Source organism: Lytechinus pictus, chromosome 10 (genome assembly GCF_037042905.1).
Source record: "Lytechinus pictus isolate F3 Inbred chromosome 10, Lp3.0, whole genome shotgun sequence".
Classification (NCBI taxonomy): Eukaryota; Metazoa; Echinodermata; class Echinoidea; order Temnopleuroida; family Toxopneustidae; genus Lytechinus; species Lytechinus pictus.
In genome coordinates, this window is record NC_087254.1 from 18389756 (window position 1) to 18410608 (window position 20853).

Here is a 20853-nt window from a genome sequence, read left to right on the forward strand (position 1 = left end):
GAAATAGAACCAACCTTAAAATGTATTCAGTCTGTAGAAGTTATTATTGCAATAAATTTTATTTGAATTTCGAGTATTTTAGCTAATTTAGTTTTTTCATACAGTAATGAAATCAATTTATGAAAGATCATTATTCAATAATTCAACTGAAATAAATTAAAAATAAAATTTAATTAAAAAAAATAATGATAATTAGTAAAAAAAAATTGGGATAAGAATAGCAGTTATTATTCAACTTTGCTGTGATCGATTATTATTAGAGACATTTGTTTTGATATGCGACGTCGCACGACCCGAACATTTTTTACATGAAAATATGTATAAATTGACTCAAGGTCCAAGCAAGTTCAATATTCAGAAGAGGAGGGGTAAGTTCAGTAGATTAGTAATATTTCAAAGTAATATTAGTTTGTCTTTGCGAGATAATCATCGCATGTACTCTTTCTAAATTGCGTCATCCCACTCCCAGTTGCGCGATCTGGTACCCGGCGTCGCGAGTAGAAACTGAAGCGGACAGTGGATGTAGTAGCGCCCGAAGGTTTAGCCTTTAGGGATGATCATCCTTTCGGTCTTGGACTGGAGCTCGGGCTACGGCGCGGCCGTGCCGCCGCTCTTGACTACCGCCGGTATTTTTAGGTGTGTGTATCGTATTGCTAAAGTTAGAGTCTATATTTTGGGAGCCATATTTTGTTGAAGTTGCGCTCCTTTGGCTTTTCTCAGCTTGGTCCATCCATGATCCATCATTCATGGACCATGCTTACGAAATGCAAGACCGAAAAGGAATTGAAAAAGCAAGAGAAAAAACCCGGGGGGGGGGGGGGGGGGTACTCGACCAAAAAGTGGTGGGTATGTGCCACGGGCGAGACAAACACCAGGCCTTGGAGCGGACTTATTGTAAAAGGGAGGGTCCTCGGAACGGGCTTCGGAACTACAAATGTTTGTGAAAACGAGGGTCCTTGACCTTGGTTTGGAACGGGTCGCCTGTGTGTGCATCCCTATGGAAGTTATTAATATTGGAACGGGCATACGTGTATGCAGCTAGCCCAGCGGCGCGGCACGGGCACCGGGTGTGCTCGCGCAGAGGCGATGGTTGGACCGCGCTCTGCGGCCGCTTTTCACCAAAATTGCAGCTCATTGTGGCGGATCAATGCGACCGGAACGGCGTAACGAAAAATATGCGAAGCTTAGCTTTGGAGCGGATTTCTTTCTTCTTTTCTCTCGATATAAGAAGAAAAAGCAATGCTAATTTGGAGCGGCTTTCTTAGTTCTTTTTCTCAATAAGATGAAAATGCTATGCCCTGGAACGGAAATTTGAGTGTAAAAATGGGGGTCCCCTCCGCGGCACATACCCATTATGCATTGGAAGAGCCGAGGTGTAGTGGTTCTGACTCTCGCCTTGTAAACAGATGGTCGTGTGTTCGAATCCCACCGCGGTCTAGCGTCCTTTGGCAAGGCGTTAATCCACACTTTGCCACTCTCGACCCAGGTGCTAAATGGGTACCCGATAGGAAGCGAAAGATATTGTATGTTTGATTTTGCCAGCGTCATAATGAGGCTGCGATGAATGCAAGGAATGCTCCCCAGGGAGTGGAAACTGTGCACTTTTCGTGCGGGATTGAAATGAATCCAATGACCGGGGTAATATGCTGTAACGGGCTTTGAGCCATTCTGGGAAAAGCGCTCTATAAAAATTGGCTATTATTATTATATACTGAGTGCCCCCCCCCCCCTGGGAAAAAACTTCCTAAGCAAATAAAGCATGCTGGATTGTAACCCAGGGAGCTCCGGCCCGCGAAGCGGGTCAGAGCCCAGGACTTGTCCGTGTATTACGCAGAGGGTTCTCTCCAAAATGGGGTAGAAAAAAAAATAGAAATTAGAATGGGGTTGCAATGGCACCCCAAACAAAAGGGGGAAAAAATAAATTATGCACTTGCCTCGATTAAATGAAGGTCTACTTGACACAGAATCCGGCAAGAGTTCCATATGCACACCCCAAAAAAATTGAAAATAAAAACATGGAGAAGGTTCAGAATAATATATATAGCCCTAAAATAGAACATGTATGATAGGGGAGTGGAAATACATAGGCCTACCAAAATATGGCTTTATTCCGTCAAATATCGAGCAGGATCTAGTGCATGTAATTGTCCATAGACATCAATTTAATAAAATAATAGTCAGTAAAGGTCTGTGAGTCAAGACTAGTCAAACTATTGGCTGATAATCATTAAAATACCCCTTCCGGTATCAGCACTTCTCGCTAGCATAGCGGGAAGAGGTCTTGACTGCAGATAAAACGAGGTGAGTATGAGTCCCAACTAAGGTAAAAAATGATAGAAAAATCAGAAGTGAACGAACCGGAAGTCTCAACAATCTTTTGTTATTTTTGATGGGGGGTGCATATGGAACTCTTTCCCAGAATCCTGACATCGAGGCACAAACTGGACCCTCAAAAAAAGGGAAAAGTTCTGTCTTGTTCGTTCTCCTTCTTTCAAAATTGATAACGAAATGGTCGATCGATACCGAGAATGAACGCAACATAGAGGTCTAACTTTTCCTTTTTTTGAGGGTCCAGTTTGTGCCTCGATGTCAGGATTCTGTGTCACGATAGACCTTCATCCATTATAATTGAGGTACCGTCAGTGCATAATGTGTTTTATCCCATTTTATTTGGAGTACTATTGCGACCCCATTCTACCCCATTTTGGAGAGTACCCATGTCTGCCTAATATTACACGGACGAGTCCTGGGCTCTGGCCTGCTTTGCAGGTCGGAGCTCCCTGGGTTAGCTGGAATGCTGAGCTGAATGAAACTTAAGTTAACACCTACTGAAGAGTGAAACTGTACTGTAGTTTCATTCATTCATTATTCTAATGTTTTCTGAATAAAACCTTTATTCCTTTGTAAACAAATGCCCTAAAACAGAGTGAATGAAAGACTCTGAGTAGGTGGTTGCTCAATTGCTTGTCTTTTAGTTTTATCTGTATTGTTTTAGTGATCATGCATAGATCTAGAATATTGATGAAAATCAGACTGACTTATAAATTTTCGCTTCTTTAATAGATCTAAAGACTTTGTGCATAGAGTCTTATTCAAATATTAGTTAGATCCAATTTTAATTAATTTATATTCATAATTAGTATATTCAATTCAATTTAGTTCAGTTAAGTAGACTCTATTTTGTTTCACACTCATTAAAAATGGCAAGAAAAATATGCAGTCATACTCAGACTACCGGTAGACCAAAAAATTAAGTTTCAGACTGCCTGATAAATTTTCTTTACAGCTTGCAAAGTACACAGCATTTCGCAAACTCTCCCAATACTGTAAATCACCTTTATTAAGTTGCATACATTATACATATTTAATTATTTTAATCATTGAACCATTTACAGGATTACAGCAGCCAGTAGATGAAGGAGAAAGTGGCCGTAGCATGATTAAGTAAGTGAATTTTAAAATTTTTTATGGTACATGTAGTAAATTAAATAAAGTAATTTTCTCTGTTTTTGCAAATTGCAATCGTAGATTTTGGTTACATGTACTGTTTCAATTAAGCATTTCTATCTACATGTAATTGCCACACTACATTTGACATCAATTTTATGCACCTTTTATTTTAAAAAAATCATGTACATGGTCTCAGCAATTGTTAAAAAAAGAAGAAGAAACATATGAAGGTTTGGCAAAAAGAGCGAAAGTGTGTGGATTTCTTTAGTTTAAATTTTGTGAAGTCACAGGCAAACAACACCCCCATGTGTCGTATAATATTATGTCGATTCATTTCTTGCTTGCTTTATCAGACTTCCTGTTCCAGACTACCAGTACCTTTGCAATGTAATTGCCTGTGTCTTACACCAGGTGTATAATACCATCATGTGATTAATGTACCATGACATGGCTGGTAAAACAAACAAATTTTGTGTGAGCTCATGATAGATGCTTTTTCAACAGTTTCTTTGGCTAATGTACATTTAGGTCCACACCTGAGCAATGTTTGCTACTTTGCTATTCATCTAATTACCATTTAGACATTATTTTGTCCAATAATATCCAGTTAGGCTACTTCAATTCATTCACTGACCAGATGGTCTATTGATCATTTTGTCTACCAACCATTTTGATTGGTCTAATGTATGAGTATTTTCGTTTGACACCCAGGTTTTCTAATCCTTTTGGTCTAATTCAGTTATTTTGGTCACTATTGATGTTTTTTTTTTTACTTAGAACTTTAAAAAATTGTTTAATTTTTTTTTTTTTGGTACAATTTTGGTCTTATTCATGGAAAATCCTTAACATCCTTGAAAACCCTTGTTTTTTTTCAAAAATGAAAACAATGGTATTCTGAAAAAAAAAGGAAATCTCAGATGGATTTTCCTTAAACCTTCAATATATATTTTTCCTGTGGTTTTTACAATACACTTTTCATCAGGATGAACATCCAATTGAAACAATCTGAGAAGTAAACAATGTGGATCCAACATGGAAGAAAGTATGTGTGTGTAAGGAGCTTCTGATCGTGTACATGTGCATGTACAGTTTGGAAAATGATGGTTAGCCCAAATGATATCAATTAAATGCACGTAGTCTGCAGGCACAGACTCATATTTGACACTTCAACCAATAAGAGGTCTGGAGTGAAAACTAGACTCCAAAGACTCTGTGTAACAGTACATACAGTATTGAAAGTAGTCTCACTGATTCAGACTCTGAATTATGCACTACTAGTATGCAAATTGCGAAAACCAAGGGTCTGTGCCTGCAGACTACCAATTAAGCTCTCGTACCGTATGGTGTAATAATTATTTCCCAAGCTGTATATATGTACTTGGCCATGCAGTTGGTTGTGGACCACCTGTTTGAAACAGGCGCTAAGTTTGCAAGGGCATCTACAATGCGATGCAGAGGATGTGGTCCATTATTGTTGTATTCCCACTGGAATACAGTCTGCTGGTACATGGCTGGTAGAAGATACAGAGTGATTGCAATCTCCTTAAAGGTCAAGGTCACCCCAGAAGAAAGTTGATTTGAATCAACAGAGAAAAATCAAAGTAGCATAACACTGAAAATTTCATCAAAATTTGATGTATAGTAAGTTATGACATTTCAAAGTTTATTTTAGCTTATTTTCACAAAACAGTTACATGCTTAACTCGGTGATTATTCAAATGAGAGAATCGATGATGTCCCTCACTTACATGTACTTTTGTTTTTTATTGTTTGAAATTAATAATTCAATTTTGACTGAATTGACTGATAAGGACCCTCTTTCCTAGTTTGTACACGTTAAAATAATGGTAATTCCACATGTCCAGGGAGGAATGAACATTTGTTTCACTTTACCATTCATGAGGAAAAATAGATTAATTCATATTTCATGTAATGAATTATACAAAAGAAATAGTGATTGGATGTTGTCATCAGTCTCCTTACTTGCATACTGACCAGGATGTAAATATAACTGTTTTCTAAAATTAAGCGAAACTTTAAAATGTCATGACTTTCTTGCTTTCCAACCGATTTTGATGAAATTTTCAGTGTTATGCTTGTTTGATTTTTCTCTTTTTATTCAATCCATGTTTGTTGGGGTGGACTTGTCCTTTATAGGGATTAAAGGGGTGTTCCAGCCTGGAGAAATCTATGTCTCAATATTAGAGTAAAATTCACGAAGCAAAATGCTGAAAATTTGATCAAAATTGGATAACAAATAACAGAATTATTGAATTTAAAAAAATTTGCATTATTCCGGTGAAACAGTTCTAGGCATGTCTTTATGAATAATTAGGTGGGCTGATGATGTCATATCCCCACTTGTTCTTTTGTATTTTATACTATCTTAAATAGTATACAAATATACCAGGCTTTGGGAAAGCATAGTATACAAATATACCAGGCTTTGAGTAAGTATAGCGGGAATTATTCATCCGAGGTTGGACTGGCATTACTATTTTTCCTGAGGGGCAAAGCCTTAGCTACGTGCTCAGTGCACGGAACATGTATTAGTGCTTGCGCCATCATGATCTGTGACGTCAATGATGGAATAGTCGACTATTCCATCATAGCACATTTTCTTCGGTGGGCGTTTCATTTTCGACATCGCAAAATAGTGAGAATATGTTTGGTCTCATGATGCTATTTAAACCAATCAGCATACAGGATTTAATTTATGTAGGATATAATGGGAAATATTTATTAGAGGTTGGTTTGGCAATTACTATTTTTCCAGATTCGCCCCGAGGGAAAAATATTTATATTTCCAGTCCAACCAAGGATTAATATATCCCAAGTATGCTTTGGAAGGAAACACCTGATTTGTTTTATGTCCCTTCTTTATTAAAGTGAGAACTATTGTGTAACCAATCTGGACCAAATTTTTTTAAATCATCCTTGCTAAAAAACAGATGACTCTAGACCTGAGCTAACCAGCTTCTGGGTAGGCTCCGTGCAGCTTCTACCTGACTCTGGCTAATTAGAGCTGCGCTCCTGCTGCAGTTTCACTCAAGTTAAATTGCAACGCACAGGCCAGCTAACGTTTGTTACATCGGATCTTAATTGACTCGCCTTGTTATGTTTATTCAAAATTTAATTGTCCTGTATCAGGTTGCAGAATAAAGCGATCCAAAACTCTGGATGATCAAAAGGTGTCTGTTTCTGCAAGCGCACTTGGTTAGTGCATATGCCGATTGCCAAAACTTTCCCTTGACATGTAGTAGAGAGTATTGATACCATTCAGCTCGGTTAAGCAGTGCTGCGCAGGGGTGCGCGTCGCATCGCACAGCTCGCAAATAGAGAGGTGGGGGGGGGGGTGAAAAAACGTGTAGTTCATTTTTTTCCCTAGGGAAAACATGGACTATGCCTGACATCAGCAAGGAAAATGAACTATTTCATGGCAAACGTTTTTCGTAGTAAAACTTTTCTTTTTCTCCCTGTGTACAGTCTCAATGCAACAATCTTAAAGGTCAAGTCCACCCCAGAAAAATGTTGATTTGAATAAATAGAGAAAAATGAAACTAGCATAATGCTGAAAATTTCATCAAAATCGGATGTAAAATAAGAAAGTTATGACATTTTAAATTTTTACTTATTTTTCACAAAACAGTGATATGCACAGCTCAGTGACATGCAAATTATGAGACAGTAAATGATGTCCCCCACTCACTATTTCTTTTGTTTTTTATAGTTTGAATTATACAATATTATTATAATTATACAATCGTTTTTTTCACTTGACAATGAGGAGAAATTAGAATATTTCATATAATAAAATACAAAAGAAATAGTGAGTGGATGACGTCATCCGTCTCCTCATTCGCATACTGACCAGGATGTGCATGTAACTGTTTTGTGAAATGAAGCGAAACTTTAAAATGTCATAACTTTCTTATTTCACATCCGATTTTGATGAAATTTTCAGTGTTATGCTTGTTGGATTTTTCTCTTTTTATTCTAATCAACCTTTTATTGGGGTGGACTTGTCCTTTAAGAAAGGGATGTAATATTTTCACAAGGATCTCTTTAATGTCTTGATGTCCACCTTATGATACCTGCACTATCTGCAGTTCTCCTGTCTCAAGACGATCATGTGATGATTATGTTCTCTATGCCCACTTGAACATTGCACGTAACGCAGTTAGTGCATATCATTGTTTCAAAAGTACTGGATACCTCGGCTGGCTTTTAGCCGGTATGCAGATTTGATTATGGTGTTTGATAATATTCTTTTGGTGATCACATCTAAATTACCTTTATTGAATTTTGTTTGATTCTTAGCCCACAGACTTCACCTAGACCTTCCTTTAGTAGTGCTGTTATATCTGGCAGAAAAAAAGATCATCACTCAAAACACTCACATCTAGAACCAGGGCTTTCTGTCGACCACTTTGGACGAGACCACTATGAACTAGTCAAGATGTTAAATGCAGGTTGGTACTCATATATATAGAGAGAGAGATTTGAAATGACAATACACCTATATTTGATTGCTTTGTGACATAAACGAATTACTCATGCAATTATATGTAGTAGTAATAAAAGTAATTTGATTTTTGTGTATGCAATCTCTATTATGGGAAAAATAAAATTTCCACTCGAATAATACTTTGGAAAGGAATTAATTGTTATCCCCAATAGAAAATAATTTTTTTTTAAACAGAAAACCCCTGATGATGCTCCTTCATGCAGTCCCATAGTATTTACTTGGACCTATAAGTCTGTCCGTGCATACATGTAGCAAACATAATTTTCATAAAGACCTTAATTATACACATTTACTAGTATGAGATCAATTATTTCAACCTGTACCAGTCAGAGATAATGTACAATGTTTATAGCATCTTTATTGTCATTATTAAGTACTATATCCTTGAACTTTATATCAATATACTCAAGTGGTGTTTGTTTATTGAGTTGAGTACGTTATCATCTATACATGTAGCTGCGTTGTACTGCGTAAATGCAATTGCTTTATAGAGGTCTTCTTTCTAAGAGAAGAGCATGTAAAAAAAAATTAGGTCTTAAATCTGAGAACCTGTATTTTGCTCACAAATCTCCCTCATAGTTATGAGGAAGCCTATTGATGAATTGATTTCACAGTGTAAAACTACTATCCAATGTTTCTTATTCATCTGCATGTTCTTCCAATGTATCATCATATTTTAGAACTCTATGATTTCTGAACAATGTCTCTGAAACATGAGGTTGGCAGCTTTGTTTTGTATACATATAAAGGAGAATCTAGAATAACATTTGAGACCATGTACAAGTACATTTTGGGGTCATTATTTTGTTCTAGCAGACTGTTTTAGAACATGTAGATAAATGAGAGCATGTAATGTCTACTATTTGTCCGTGTATTATATCTTGATCTTCCCTTTTATCTTTTGCAGAATGGGAAAGGACACAAAAAGAACTCAATGACTGTAGACAGGGAAGAAAAGGTAAGTAGTGTGTGTACCTTTATTGTTAATTAAATTGTACTTTATATTATCACTTAGTATTTTTGCACTTTCGTCGTAATCACATTCCCCATCATCATCATTATCATTAGCTGAAGTCATCTTTTCAATCACATTTCAAGTTGGTTAACATTTGAAGTATGCTGACTACTGCCATGCCTATAGATGGCTACTGTAATTTTCATAAAGTTCCCCAATGAACTAGAACTCCTACGAGTGACTCTCATGAACATGATCATGGATCCATGACATGATTTAAATCGATTTACTATTATTACATAAGAAAGCTGTTCGACTGATCAACTCCAACTATCTTGCACACTCTTCTTCCCTTAATTAAAAAAAAAATGAATATCTTAAAATTTTCGTGATAAAAATCCTCCATACTTCGAAATCTGCAGATTTTACTTACGCAGATTTCGATGCGTTTTTTATGATTTCTTCTTTAATCATGGTAATAGTACGTTAAAAGATATAGCCTACATTATATCGTCATATTCAGTATTAGGAGCAGCAGCATAATCATGATTCAGCTATATCACTCCCGTCTTCATTTCCAACTCGCATCTTTCAAGGGGGAGGGTTGAGAAGAAACTTCATCATCCTCAGTACATATATGAAGTATGAATTCAGTGATGGACTTATGGTTGATTTTTTTTCATGTATTTGTTTTTTATTCATCCATTTTGTGTATCTGTTTATTTACTTAATATGTATTTTATATGTTTATCATTTTTTGGCTGGTAATTTAATTCATATACACGTCTTGACATTATTTTTTGTTTATCAATATATTTGTATACATTTTGATAATCAAATTTTGTGCATATGGATGAACATACTATTGGAATAGAATCTAAATGTCTTTATTTCATGATGATTGTACAGTGAGGTTAGGATTAGTGCTTGGGTGATAATACATTTATGATATTAATAGGAAGTATTAAAGCACACTTTATGTATGGGTACTTTTTATTTATGATGCTACAACGCTGATATCGAGTGTTTGCATGTTATTGTTTATTCAAACTTTGTCAGAGTTTTGACTGCTTTTCAAATGTCATGTTTGCTTAACAACATATAATCTTTGATAATTTATTTCAGGAACGTGTGTAGAGGAATTTGTAGATAAAGAAGAAAATCCATCTCTTAGATGTGAGTATCAAATTGTCCAAAGTTCTTCTGTGTTTTGTGTTGCTCTTGTTTCATTTTCAATAATGCATGCATCAATCAAAATGTTAAAAGACTATTTTGTAGTACAGATTTTTTTAAGGATCTCTTGATTTTCATGATTGTATATATATATATTTTTTTTAAATTCAAATCCTATTAGTTAACAAATGTTAAGGAGATCTTACATATACTTCTCAGCATCAACTTCCTACATTTGCCATTATAAAATGGGCTTTAATTCTTTAGAATAAGCACATTGCATGTGATACAATCAGCGAGTTATCATCCATTAATTTCACAATCATATTTTTGTTCCAATTATTCTGTAGATTTCAAGCCATTTGACTGGGACAGCCTCTGCCTTACGAGACTCATGCCAGTCCTTGATGGAGAAACGTAACCCACACCTTGATACACCCCCATCCATAGCAATATGTCCATCTCTTAGTACCTTAGAGGCAGAAAGTCATTAGGACATCTGTACAAATTTTATTGCATTAATGTCTTTCTGCCTCTCCAAGCAATGTGATGATTCAACGAATGTACAGTATATTGTGTGTGTATGACTTTGATATTGTTGGTGGGATGATAAGACATTGTCATCCAATTTCTTATGATTTCTTTGATGGGAGCTCAAGACATATTTTCTGCTCTGTCAAAATGCTATCATAACCCTGTCAATTATGTTATGGTAGCCTTGTCTTTTAGCTCTCCTGAAAAGTTTACCCCCCCCCCCATGAAAAAGAAAGAAATCTCAGGTACAATGTTTTATTGTCCCACTGACGATATATTAATGAACTTATCCCTTTGAAGTGCATGTACATGCTTCACTTCTGAATCCTACTCAGGTTGAACCAAACCTTTTTATGAGTTGGATCATAATGTCATGCACTGAATATGAATATAATCTCACAGAGAGATATATATACAAAATTCTTATGAAAGAATATATATATTTTTTATAGGAGGTTGTAAAAAGCAATATATATATATATATATGATAGGCTTGCTATTGATTGAGGAGAAAGCAAATGTGTACACTTTGAATTTGTAATACTGGATATTACTTGTAGTTCCCATAATTTATTCTTAAGATGAAGGATTAGGCAGATATCTTTAAGGGGTTCCTGGTTCATAAAACGTGATTTGAAAAAAAAAGCTTTCCTATTGACGAATGAAATTGCAAGATTTCAGTAACTTACAACAAGATTTGTATTTTGTAATTGATTACAAGCTTTTTGACCCAGGGCCGTAATATATTCAAGAAGGCAATAATATTGTATTGGGTAGTGACAGTAGTATCTATTGCCAATACAAATGTGCACATTTAGAAATCTGTATCTAAGGTTGTATTAAGGCGATATATGCTGAAAAAATATTGGCTCAAAACATGGTTCCATTCTCGTGGCATCTGTTTATCATGAGTAAAAAAAGACAGCAGTCCTCTAAAAACATGTTTTTTCCAGAATATTGTAGGGGATATCATTTGAAAGCCAAGACAGTGCCAAGTATGTTTATAGATGTCACAATGCAGATATTGTGTTAAATGTGCAAGATGATTAATTTTTGCATTTCTTGACACAAATCGCCTGCACTATGCAAATTAAATTCCCTGTAAAGCTTTTAGTTTGTAATGCATGGGTGTTTGATTTCAATCTTTCTGTTGCCAATTTAGGTTTCGGTTGGTCAACTTTAGTTTCATTTGCTTGAGGGTTTTAAAAGTTGTTCTGATTTGTTTGTAGTTTTGCCTTATTTTCCTCTCCCATTTTTTTCAATTTATTTTTTTGTTCAAAGAAAGATGTTTTTTAATGATTCTTTTTTTTCACGTGTATTATTGTGGTAGGTTGACTGTTTAGCATGTCAACTCTTAAGCCAGTTTTGCCTAAGTTCACAGATAAACTCATGACATATTCTGCCTGTTCAGAACTGGACAGGTCAACAGCTTTTTGCAGTCATGTAAAAAAAAAAACTGTCCGTCTTTGTAACATGTTTGATAAATTGTACCTGGGCCAGTATTCAAATCAATACTTCAGCCAGAATATTAAGCATTTTACTCAGTATTTTGCGTATGTAATTTACTTTACCATCTTTGGTATTCAATTGCATTTTTTTGGCTTAGTATTTTGCTTAAATCTAAGTCAGCCGCCTGCCAGACTTAGTGAGGCTTGTGTGCAGTTTACGAACATGATACACACAGTCATACAATCTGCACATAGATGGATACGTACATTGCATGTTATTTCGCTCCAACTTTATGATGTCACAATGGTTATTATTTTGCTTCAATTTGGCTTCATAAAGTAAATTACTTAGATGTAATTTGAATACGAGTTTAAGAATTTTGCTGAGCCAATGAAAATGCTGAGTAAAAAACTTTCTCAAACCATACTTTCAATTGAATACTGGCCCTGTATCCTATTTACTACGTACCTTATTGTGGTGAGCTTTGTTGCTTGTGTTTCCAGTGTTAACTAACAAGATCTTTGCAAGAACAAAATGCAATGCAACTGTATAGAGAACTACAGAAATAATGGGGAGAAATATCTTGGACTTTACCCTGAAGAAGAATAAGAAAAACAAAAATAATTGTTCACCTTGGCTTTGTACATCATCTGGGATGCTGTTGATTTCAATTTTCAATACAGTACATAACATGCATGCTTGGAAACAATGCTTTAATACAAGTACTGGATAAATACTCAGTGGGAATGATATTTCTGTACTGACTATAGTACTTTTAAACTCTCAAAAATAAAATGTTTGTATTGACTTTTATTGAATGCAGACCTGGGGAGTGATTCTCACTAATTTATTTTGAGCCGATCAGGTGCAAGGTTTCTTTTAACAGTTATCAGTGAAAATCACCTACTATCTGTTACATGGAATCCTCCTTGGAACTGGCCATGCAGTTGTAGATGTAAGAGTCTAAGAGCAGTCTTTCATGAAAAAAATATCTACATGTATGAGGTTGTTATATATCTCATCCTTGTATTAGAAATATTGCATTAAGAGTGACGGGGGGGGGGGGGACAAAAGGTCAAATTAAAGAAATCAAAAGAGATTTTTAGTTAAAAGAAAAGTCTAATGTATTCATAAGTACAAAATATGGTATTCATCTTTAGTTGTTTATATGTGTGAAAAATAACATCGAAGTGGCAGTATTCGGTATAAAGCCAAAGATGTATCCTATGTATTAGATTGGTTTGGTCTCGCATCGTTCTGTGTGCAAGCCTTGCCTGTGACTTTTATTTTATGCCCGCAGGTCGCTCGCATTGACAGTATCTCACAAGCAAGCCCGATTTGCACCAGAAAATTTTGTGAACATGCTCAACTTTGTTGTGGGTGAGTTGTGGGCAATCACCCACAAGGCTTGCATGGAACTATGTGACAGGGCCTTGAATGTTTAAATAGTGAGGAGGGGGGGAGGGGTTCACAGTGACCATACGGTGTACTTATTGTGATTAAACATTAAATGTGGAGTGAGCTATTTGTACTCTAGTACAGAACTGAATCTGTATTACTTGCAATCATCAGGTGGAGTGAATGGGGGGGAGGGGGGGGGGGGAGTGGCAGGGTATACTTTATCCTCAAACCTATGTTTCCCATGTTTCATCTTCCATGATATTGCAGTGTGTTTAAACAAGGTTGATATCCTTGCTGTTTTTTATATGTCATTGTGACTTACAGTTTTCATGAATATTTCTTTGGTCTATATATCTGGCCTTATTGACCTTGATGTGGTACTTGTGTCTATTTCTCTGCCTTACTTGACTACCCGTCCTTTTAACAAGACTGTGTGGGTGCAATTTGAATTCAATTATATCAATTTTAAATCTAGCTTATGTATAGAAATAAAAAGAGTGGAACTTTTAACCTTTATTATGTAAAGGATATAATAAAAAAATGAACATGAAGCCTAAAATATTGTTTGGAGTTATGCATTTTTGCAGAGTCGGTGATTCATTCCCACCCTTTCCCTGGAAATGTTGATGAATGAAAATAAAGATTGTAACAATTAATTATGAGTTAACACAGTAGCATCTTACCTTTCATTATGGTTACTATTCATCATTCAGTAATAATGAATATACAGAAAATAAATATAGATATCTTAAAAAAAATACCATTATTGAACCCACACTGCAAAACTCAGGTGTTGATTTAACACCAGCCCGGAATTTATATATTCCACACCAGAGAAGTATTGAAACGCCAGTTTGGAATCAAACCGATGCTGTTTTAATACTAATCAGTGTTGTATAAACACCTATCTGGTGTTAGACCAAAACCAAACTGGTGTTGTTTAACACGTCTCTTGTGTGGACATATATAGTTTCCAGGCTGGTGTTAAATCAACACCGGTGTTTTTGCAGTGCATTGTATAATATGCTGCAAATGTGACATGTGTCACATACTTCCCCGAAATCATTCAACAAGCAAAATGCTAATTATTTAAAGAATGATAAAACTGATAAAAAGTGACAAAGTTACTTAATTTTACAGTTTATCAATACTTTAATTAAACAGTTTAATGCATTCCCTCTTGAATATGCAATAGCTGAGGTGATAGTATCGTGTCCACTCTTTTTTCTTATGTTATTGAATGAAATTATATATTTTTTTATGTTTTCATATATGACATGTAAAACACGTCTCCATTTTAACCAGAAAAAAAAATCAACTATGATATCGAGTTACTCATTTAATCCTTTATTTTCAATTTTTTTAAAAACATTTTCGAACAAGACACTGAATATATATCTTCATATTATAAATTACAGATAGGGATATGAGATAATCCTCTCTCTTATTGCATGTTCATGGATAGAAGTTTTTTCCCTGTCCGATTTTATTGAAATTCTTAATTTTTCGTCCAAAATTAAGAGAAAAGATCCTCCTTTGTGCATGAGGTCACGTTAGCTATAGCCATATAGTGTTTTTTCCCACTCGCCAAAGTACACAAAAAAAATAAGCAATACAATCTGTACGAGTATTATACATCTTGGTTTACTAAATTGTTCTGAACATTTTTTTTTCAAGTTTATAAAATTTGAAGCAATGTTCAATACATACATACAGAGATAACAATGAAATCATGTTTTATATATATATATATATATATATATATATTCCACAGCTCGAAAACAAATTTCCCGAAACTGAATCCCGAATATCCCGAAATTCAGAGGGTATATCTTCGAATCTTTATGTTCGATTTGAAAAAAAATTGAGTAAATGTGATCTTTATTGTTCATGTACTTTCTAAAATGGTAACAAAATCACGTAAATGCGAGCGCGTGGCGCACGAGCAGAAATTGAGATACAAAATGGGGCAAAATTCTTGTTAAAAATATATCGAAAATTGCTACATTCTATAGTGTTGCGTAATTTGCGGATTTCCCGGAATTTCCTGTGAAAATTTCTTTTCCCGAATCTTTCGGCAAAAGTCAGTATTTTCGGGATCTTTTCAAATTCCGGAAAGATAAATATATTAGAATCTTGAAAAGCTAGGAATAAAAGGCCGAAATCGGCAGCTAACCGACTTCAGCCTCCACCAAAGAATAATTACAAAGTCAGCACTGCTGTATGCGTACAGCAGAGCGACGGCGGCGTCAACATTGATTCTTAACGAGTCAACTTTTTTAATATATCAGCAAAGTGTTATTTTTGTTATAGTTATAAAAATATAAAAACCTAAAAAAATGACTAAATGTTATCATTAACATTTAAACAAAATGATAATATGTTTTTAAAAAGTATTTTATCTATTTAATCATCAATTTGATTTCACTTGTCTATTTCTGAAGTAGAAAAATAAAATCAGTAAATAAAAAATTGAAATAGTTTTTATAATTTGTAATCGATTAATGAAGGAAATGGCCGGAAAAAAACCCAACTAGAAAGCATTTTCCTGTTTATTTTGTTATCATAATTCTTATAATTTCATTCATCATCACCTTTACTCACAAGGTACTCTAGCACAGAACTGAATCTGTATTACTTGCAATCGTCAGGTGGAGTGAATGGGGGGGGGGGGTGGCAGGGTATACTTTATCCTCAAATCTATGTTCCCATGTTTCATCTTCCATGATATTGCAGTGTGTTTAAACAAGGTTGATATCCTTGCTGTTTTTTATATGTCATTGTGACTTACAGTTTTCATGAATATTTCTTTGGTCTATATATCTGGCCTTATTGACCTTGATGTGGTACTTGTGTCTATTTGCTATTTCTCTGCCTTACTTGACTACCCGTCCTTTTAACAAGACATTGTGGGTGCAATTTGAATTCAATTATATCAATTTTAAATCTAGCTTATGTATAGAAATAAAAAGAGTGGAACTTTTAAACCTTTATTATGTAAAGGATATAATAAAAAAATGAACATGAAGCCTAAAATATTGTTTGGAGTTATACATTTTTGCAGAGTCGGTGATTCAATCCCTCCCTTTCCCTGGAAATGTTGATGAATGAAAATAAAGTTTGTAACATTAAATTATGAGTTAACACTGTAGCATCTTACCTTTCATTATGGTTACTATTCATCCTTCAGTAATAATGAATATACAAAAAATATAGATATCTAAAAAAAAAATACCATTATTGAACCCACACTGCAAAAACTCGGTTGTTGATTTAACACCAGCCCGAAATCTATATATGTCCACACCAGAGAAGTATTGAAACAACGCCAGTTTGGACTCAAACCGATGCTGTTTTAATACTAATTGGTGTTGTATAAACACCTATCTGGTGTTAGAGTTTAGACCCAAACCAAACTGGTGTTGTTTAACACTTCTCTTGTGTAGACATATAGAGTTTCCAGGCTGGTGTTAAATCAACACCGGTGTTTTTGCAGTGCATTATATAATATGCTGCAAATGTGACATGGGTCACATACTTCCCCGAAATCATTCTCAAGTTTTTGTTGAAAATGGCATCTATTTTACATGAAATTCAACAAGCAAAACGCTAATTATTTAAAGAATTATAAAACTGATAAAAAGTGACAAAGTTACTTAATTTTACAGTATATCAATACTTTATTTAAACAGTTTAATGCATGCCCTCCTGAATATGCAATAGCTGAGCTGATAGTGTCGTGTCAACTCTGTTTTTCTCTTATGTTATTAAATGAAATTATATTTTTTCTAACGTTTTCATACATGACATGTAAAACACGTCTCCATTTTAACCCAAAAGAGAAAAAATCAGTAATGATCTTGAGTTATTCATTTAATCCTTTTTTTTACTATTATTTTTTTTTAATTAAAAAAAAAACTGAATAAATATCTTCATATGATAAATTACAGATAATAAATAGGGATATGAGATAATCAGCTCTCTTTTTGCATATTCATGGATAGAATTTAATTATTCCCTGACCGATTTTATTGAAATTTTTCGTCCAAAATCAAGAGACAGGATCCTCCTTTGTGCATGAGGTCACATAAGCTATAGCCATATAGTGTTTTTTTTCCCGCTCACCAAAGTACACAAAAAAAAATTAAGCAAGTCTGTACGAGTATTATACATCTTGGTTTACTAAATTGTTCTAAACAATTTTTTTTCAAGTTTCTAAAATTTGAAGCAATGTTCAATACATACATACAGAGATAACAGTAAAATCATGTTATATATATATATATATATATATAAATATTCCACAGCTCAAAAACAAATTTCCCGAAACTTAATCCAAAATATCCCGAAATTCAGAAGGTATATCTTTGAATCTTTATGTTTGACTTGAAACAAAATTGAGTAAATGTGATCTTAATTGTTCATGTACTTCCTCAAATGGTAACAAAATCACGTAAATGCGAGCGCGTGGTGCACGAGCAGAAATTGGGATATAAAACGGGGCAAAATTCTTTTTAAAAATATATTGAAAATTGCTACATTCTAGTGTTGCGTAATTTGCGGATTTTCCTGTGAAAGTTTCTTACCCCGAATTTTTTCGTCAAAAGTCAATATAGATAGATAAGTATATCAGAATCTCGATACGCTAAGAATAAAAGGCCGAAACCGGCAGCTAACCGATTTCAGCCTCCACCAAAGAATAATTACAAAGTCAGCACTGCTGTATGCGCACAGCAGAGCGACGGCGGCGTCAACATTAATTTCTGGTGAGTCAACGTGTAATATATCAGCAAATTATTTTTTTGTTATCGTTATAAAAATATAAAAACTTAAAAAAATGACTAAATGTTATCATTTACATCTTAACAAAATAAAATTATGTTTTTAAAAAGTTTTTTTAATTTTTTTCATCATCAATTTTTATTTCAATTTTTTTTTTAAGTAGAAGAAAAAAATCATTGAAAAAAAAAATTGAAATAATTTTTAAAATTTGTAATCGATTAATGAAGGAAATGGCCGGAAAAAAACCCAACTAGAAAGCATTTTCCTGTTTATTTTGTTATCATAATTCTTATAATTTCATTCATCATCACCTTTACTTTTCTTATTACTGTCATTTAATTATTCTTATAATTTAATCTAATTCATCATTACTTCAACTTTTCTTGTTTCTATGATTTTCAATAGGGGTTTTGACATGTTTTTTCAGTAAGCCTGTTAAGATGATTAATATCATTGTTATTTTTTATATAATCAATTTTATTATCAACATCATTATTCATTCTTATTAATTTTTGATCAGAATGGAATATATCATTAAAATATGATCCAATCCAATAAATGAATTTATAGAGATGCAATCTCTTGTATAATCAAAGGTTCTGATGAGACAGGACACAAGTTTTATATTTTAAATGACGTCATGGGATCGATCACATGTCTTTTCCCTATAGACTTGATAATGGCACCTCTAGGAGATCCACTTTTTATATAAATTATATTTCAGTGGGTTTTATTTGGCAATAACTGAAATTCTTGTTCAGTTATTAAACTAAAACCAAAGATTAAACTAAAAACTTACCCATATTATTCTTTTCATCAATAATGTAGTATGCAATATTCCTATTTAAAAAAATCATTTTATCATTATTATTATTATTATTATTCCTCTAACCAGGATTAAGTCCGCATTTTTTCTTAAATAACTTTGCTCTAACAAAAAGCACCAAGTAAAAGGGGGACTAGCTAAATACTAAACATCAGTCTGCTTTTGTTTACTCCAAACTTGCAATCCTTGTAATTGAATAATTTTTATGAAAATATTTTCTTTCTTTTATTTACAAAGTATAATCGTATAAACCAAATAATATTTGACACCTACATTTCAAAACTTTTTACTAATTTTTTGATCACTTTAAATACTTTCCTAGTTTCTCATATGACGATAGTGAAAAACGTATACATTGTACGACTAACTGTTAGTACACAACAATCTAAAACATTCGAATTTACTCTTTTGAATAATAGACCAACAGACCAAGCCGCCTTTCCTCATGGGGCGGCGACCTTTGACAACTTTTGCTCAAGGGGGAGGGGGTGGCTGATTTCGACTAGATACCGACTTCGGTCACTACTTTTTCTAAGCAATGAAACAAAAGCGACCACAATAAAAATAAACAAATTACCAAAATATCTAACTGTACGGAGTACCTCATTTGGCAAGATAATTTGTGCAGGCAACGATTATCTTTTTCTTCAGTGTACACATCTGAATAACGAATTTTCGCCCAGCCACGCGAAATGAAGGCATTGAAAGCGCAATGTTGTTTAGTTTATACGGCACATAAATTATTATTCAGCAGTGCATATTCGCTCTAAATTCGCAAGTCAAATCACAATGTAGTCTTTGTCGAAGATCGGTGAATGGGAACAGCAATGTCAGAGCTGACGAAATATCACAGTTTTGTTGTTTGTCCTGATTTTAGAACGAATCTTCTGTTTCGATTCACTGACCTCTAAAAAGACAACATTGTCATAAAGATTGAAGATTTTTTTTATTGGTAAATGTACGCATACAAAGAAATTTGGTTTCCATTGGCTTTAACAATACACTGTAAAAACTGCGGTGTTAAAACTGACACCAGTTGGTGTTTATAGAGGACCACACCCCGAGGTGTTAAAATTACACCCTAGAGATTAAAAATAACACCAAAGCGTATAAATGTAGCAACCAAAGGTGTTGTAATGCCACCTATAGGTGTAAAACTAACACCACCAATTCAACACCGGTATAAAATAACTGGTGTGGTCCTCTATGTACACCGGTTAACACCACAGTTTTTGCTGTGTACGTATACACAAAGATGAAAGGAATAATATATCGTAACAATAATGAAATGATTCACATGAACAATCAATATGCATGTACATTATTAATAACTGTCTGCAATTACTTTAACAATCCACAATGCATGTGGATAATGATGAAAGGTATGTATGCTGCTATATCATCCCCGAATCCTAGTACGATATGTGCTGAATATGTTCATCATTAAATTTCAAACACTGTAAAAGTAGAATTCAATTGTATACATAACATAACACTTGAACAAGACAATGGTGAAAGTAAGTCAAAGAGAGGAGAAAAAACAGGGAAGAGAAATGAAGAAGAAGAAAAGATCAAAAAGAGAAGAAATAGGAGGAGGAGGAATAAGGAGAGAGAAGGACGAAAAAGAAGAAAAGACATCGTGTTACATAATTATGAGTTGAATAGAGGAATATGACATCACCGTGAATACATTAGAGTTGTACATAATTATGTATAGAATTCGGAATAAAGGAGTCCCGATAACGTGAAAGACGA

At 34.2% G+C, this 20853-nt stretch overlaps 1 protein-coding gene across 2 annotated transcripts; it reads left to right on the forward strand.

Moving 5' to 3' along the window:
* Positions 1 to 200: 200 nt before the first annotated feature.
* Positions 201 to 14049, forward strand: LOC129269207 (mapk-regulated corepressor-interacting protein 1-like). 2 transcript variants are annotated; one of them, XR_010294837.1, is made up of 7 exons: positions 201 to 368; positions 3396 to 3444; positions 7771 to 7922; positions 8886 to 8936; positions 10059 to 10109; positions 10457 to 13555; positions 13695 to 14049. XR_010294837.1 is itself a non-coding variant. In XM_054906675.2 (6 exons), exons 1-6 carry the CDS (start codon positions 317 to 319, stop codon positions 10525 to 10527), a joined length of 426 nt encoding a protein of 141 aa, XP_054762650.1. In that variant the 5' UTR covers positions 201 to 316; the 3' UTR covers positions 10528 to 14049. The 2 variants fall into 2 exon arrangements, 1 of the variants encoding a protein (XP_054762650.1); XM_054906675.2 differs by having other exon boundaries at positions 10457 to 14049.
* Positions 14050 to 20853: the final 6804 nt, after the last annotated feature.

Bases quoted from the DNA above. Each gene is read 5' to 3' on its own strand.
- LOC129269207 (XM_054906675.2), top strand. From the start codon at position 317: ATGTATAAATTGACTCAAGGTCCAAGCAAGTTCAATATTCAGAAGAGG. The intron at 369-3,395 runs GTAAGTTCAGTA...AACCATTTACAG, and splicing joins CAATATTCAGAAGAGGAGGG to GATTACAGCAGCCAGTAGAT. The intron at 3,445-7,770 runs GTAAGTGAATTT...TTTGATTCTTAG, and splicing joins AGTGGCCGTAGCATGATTAA to CCCACAGACTTCACCTAGAC.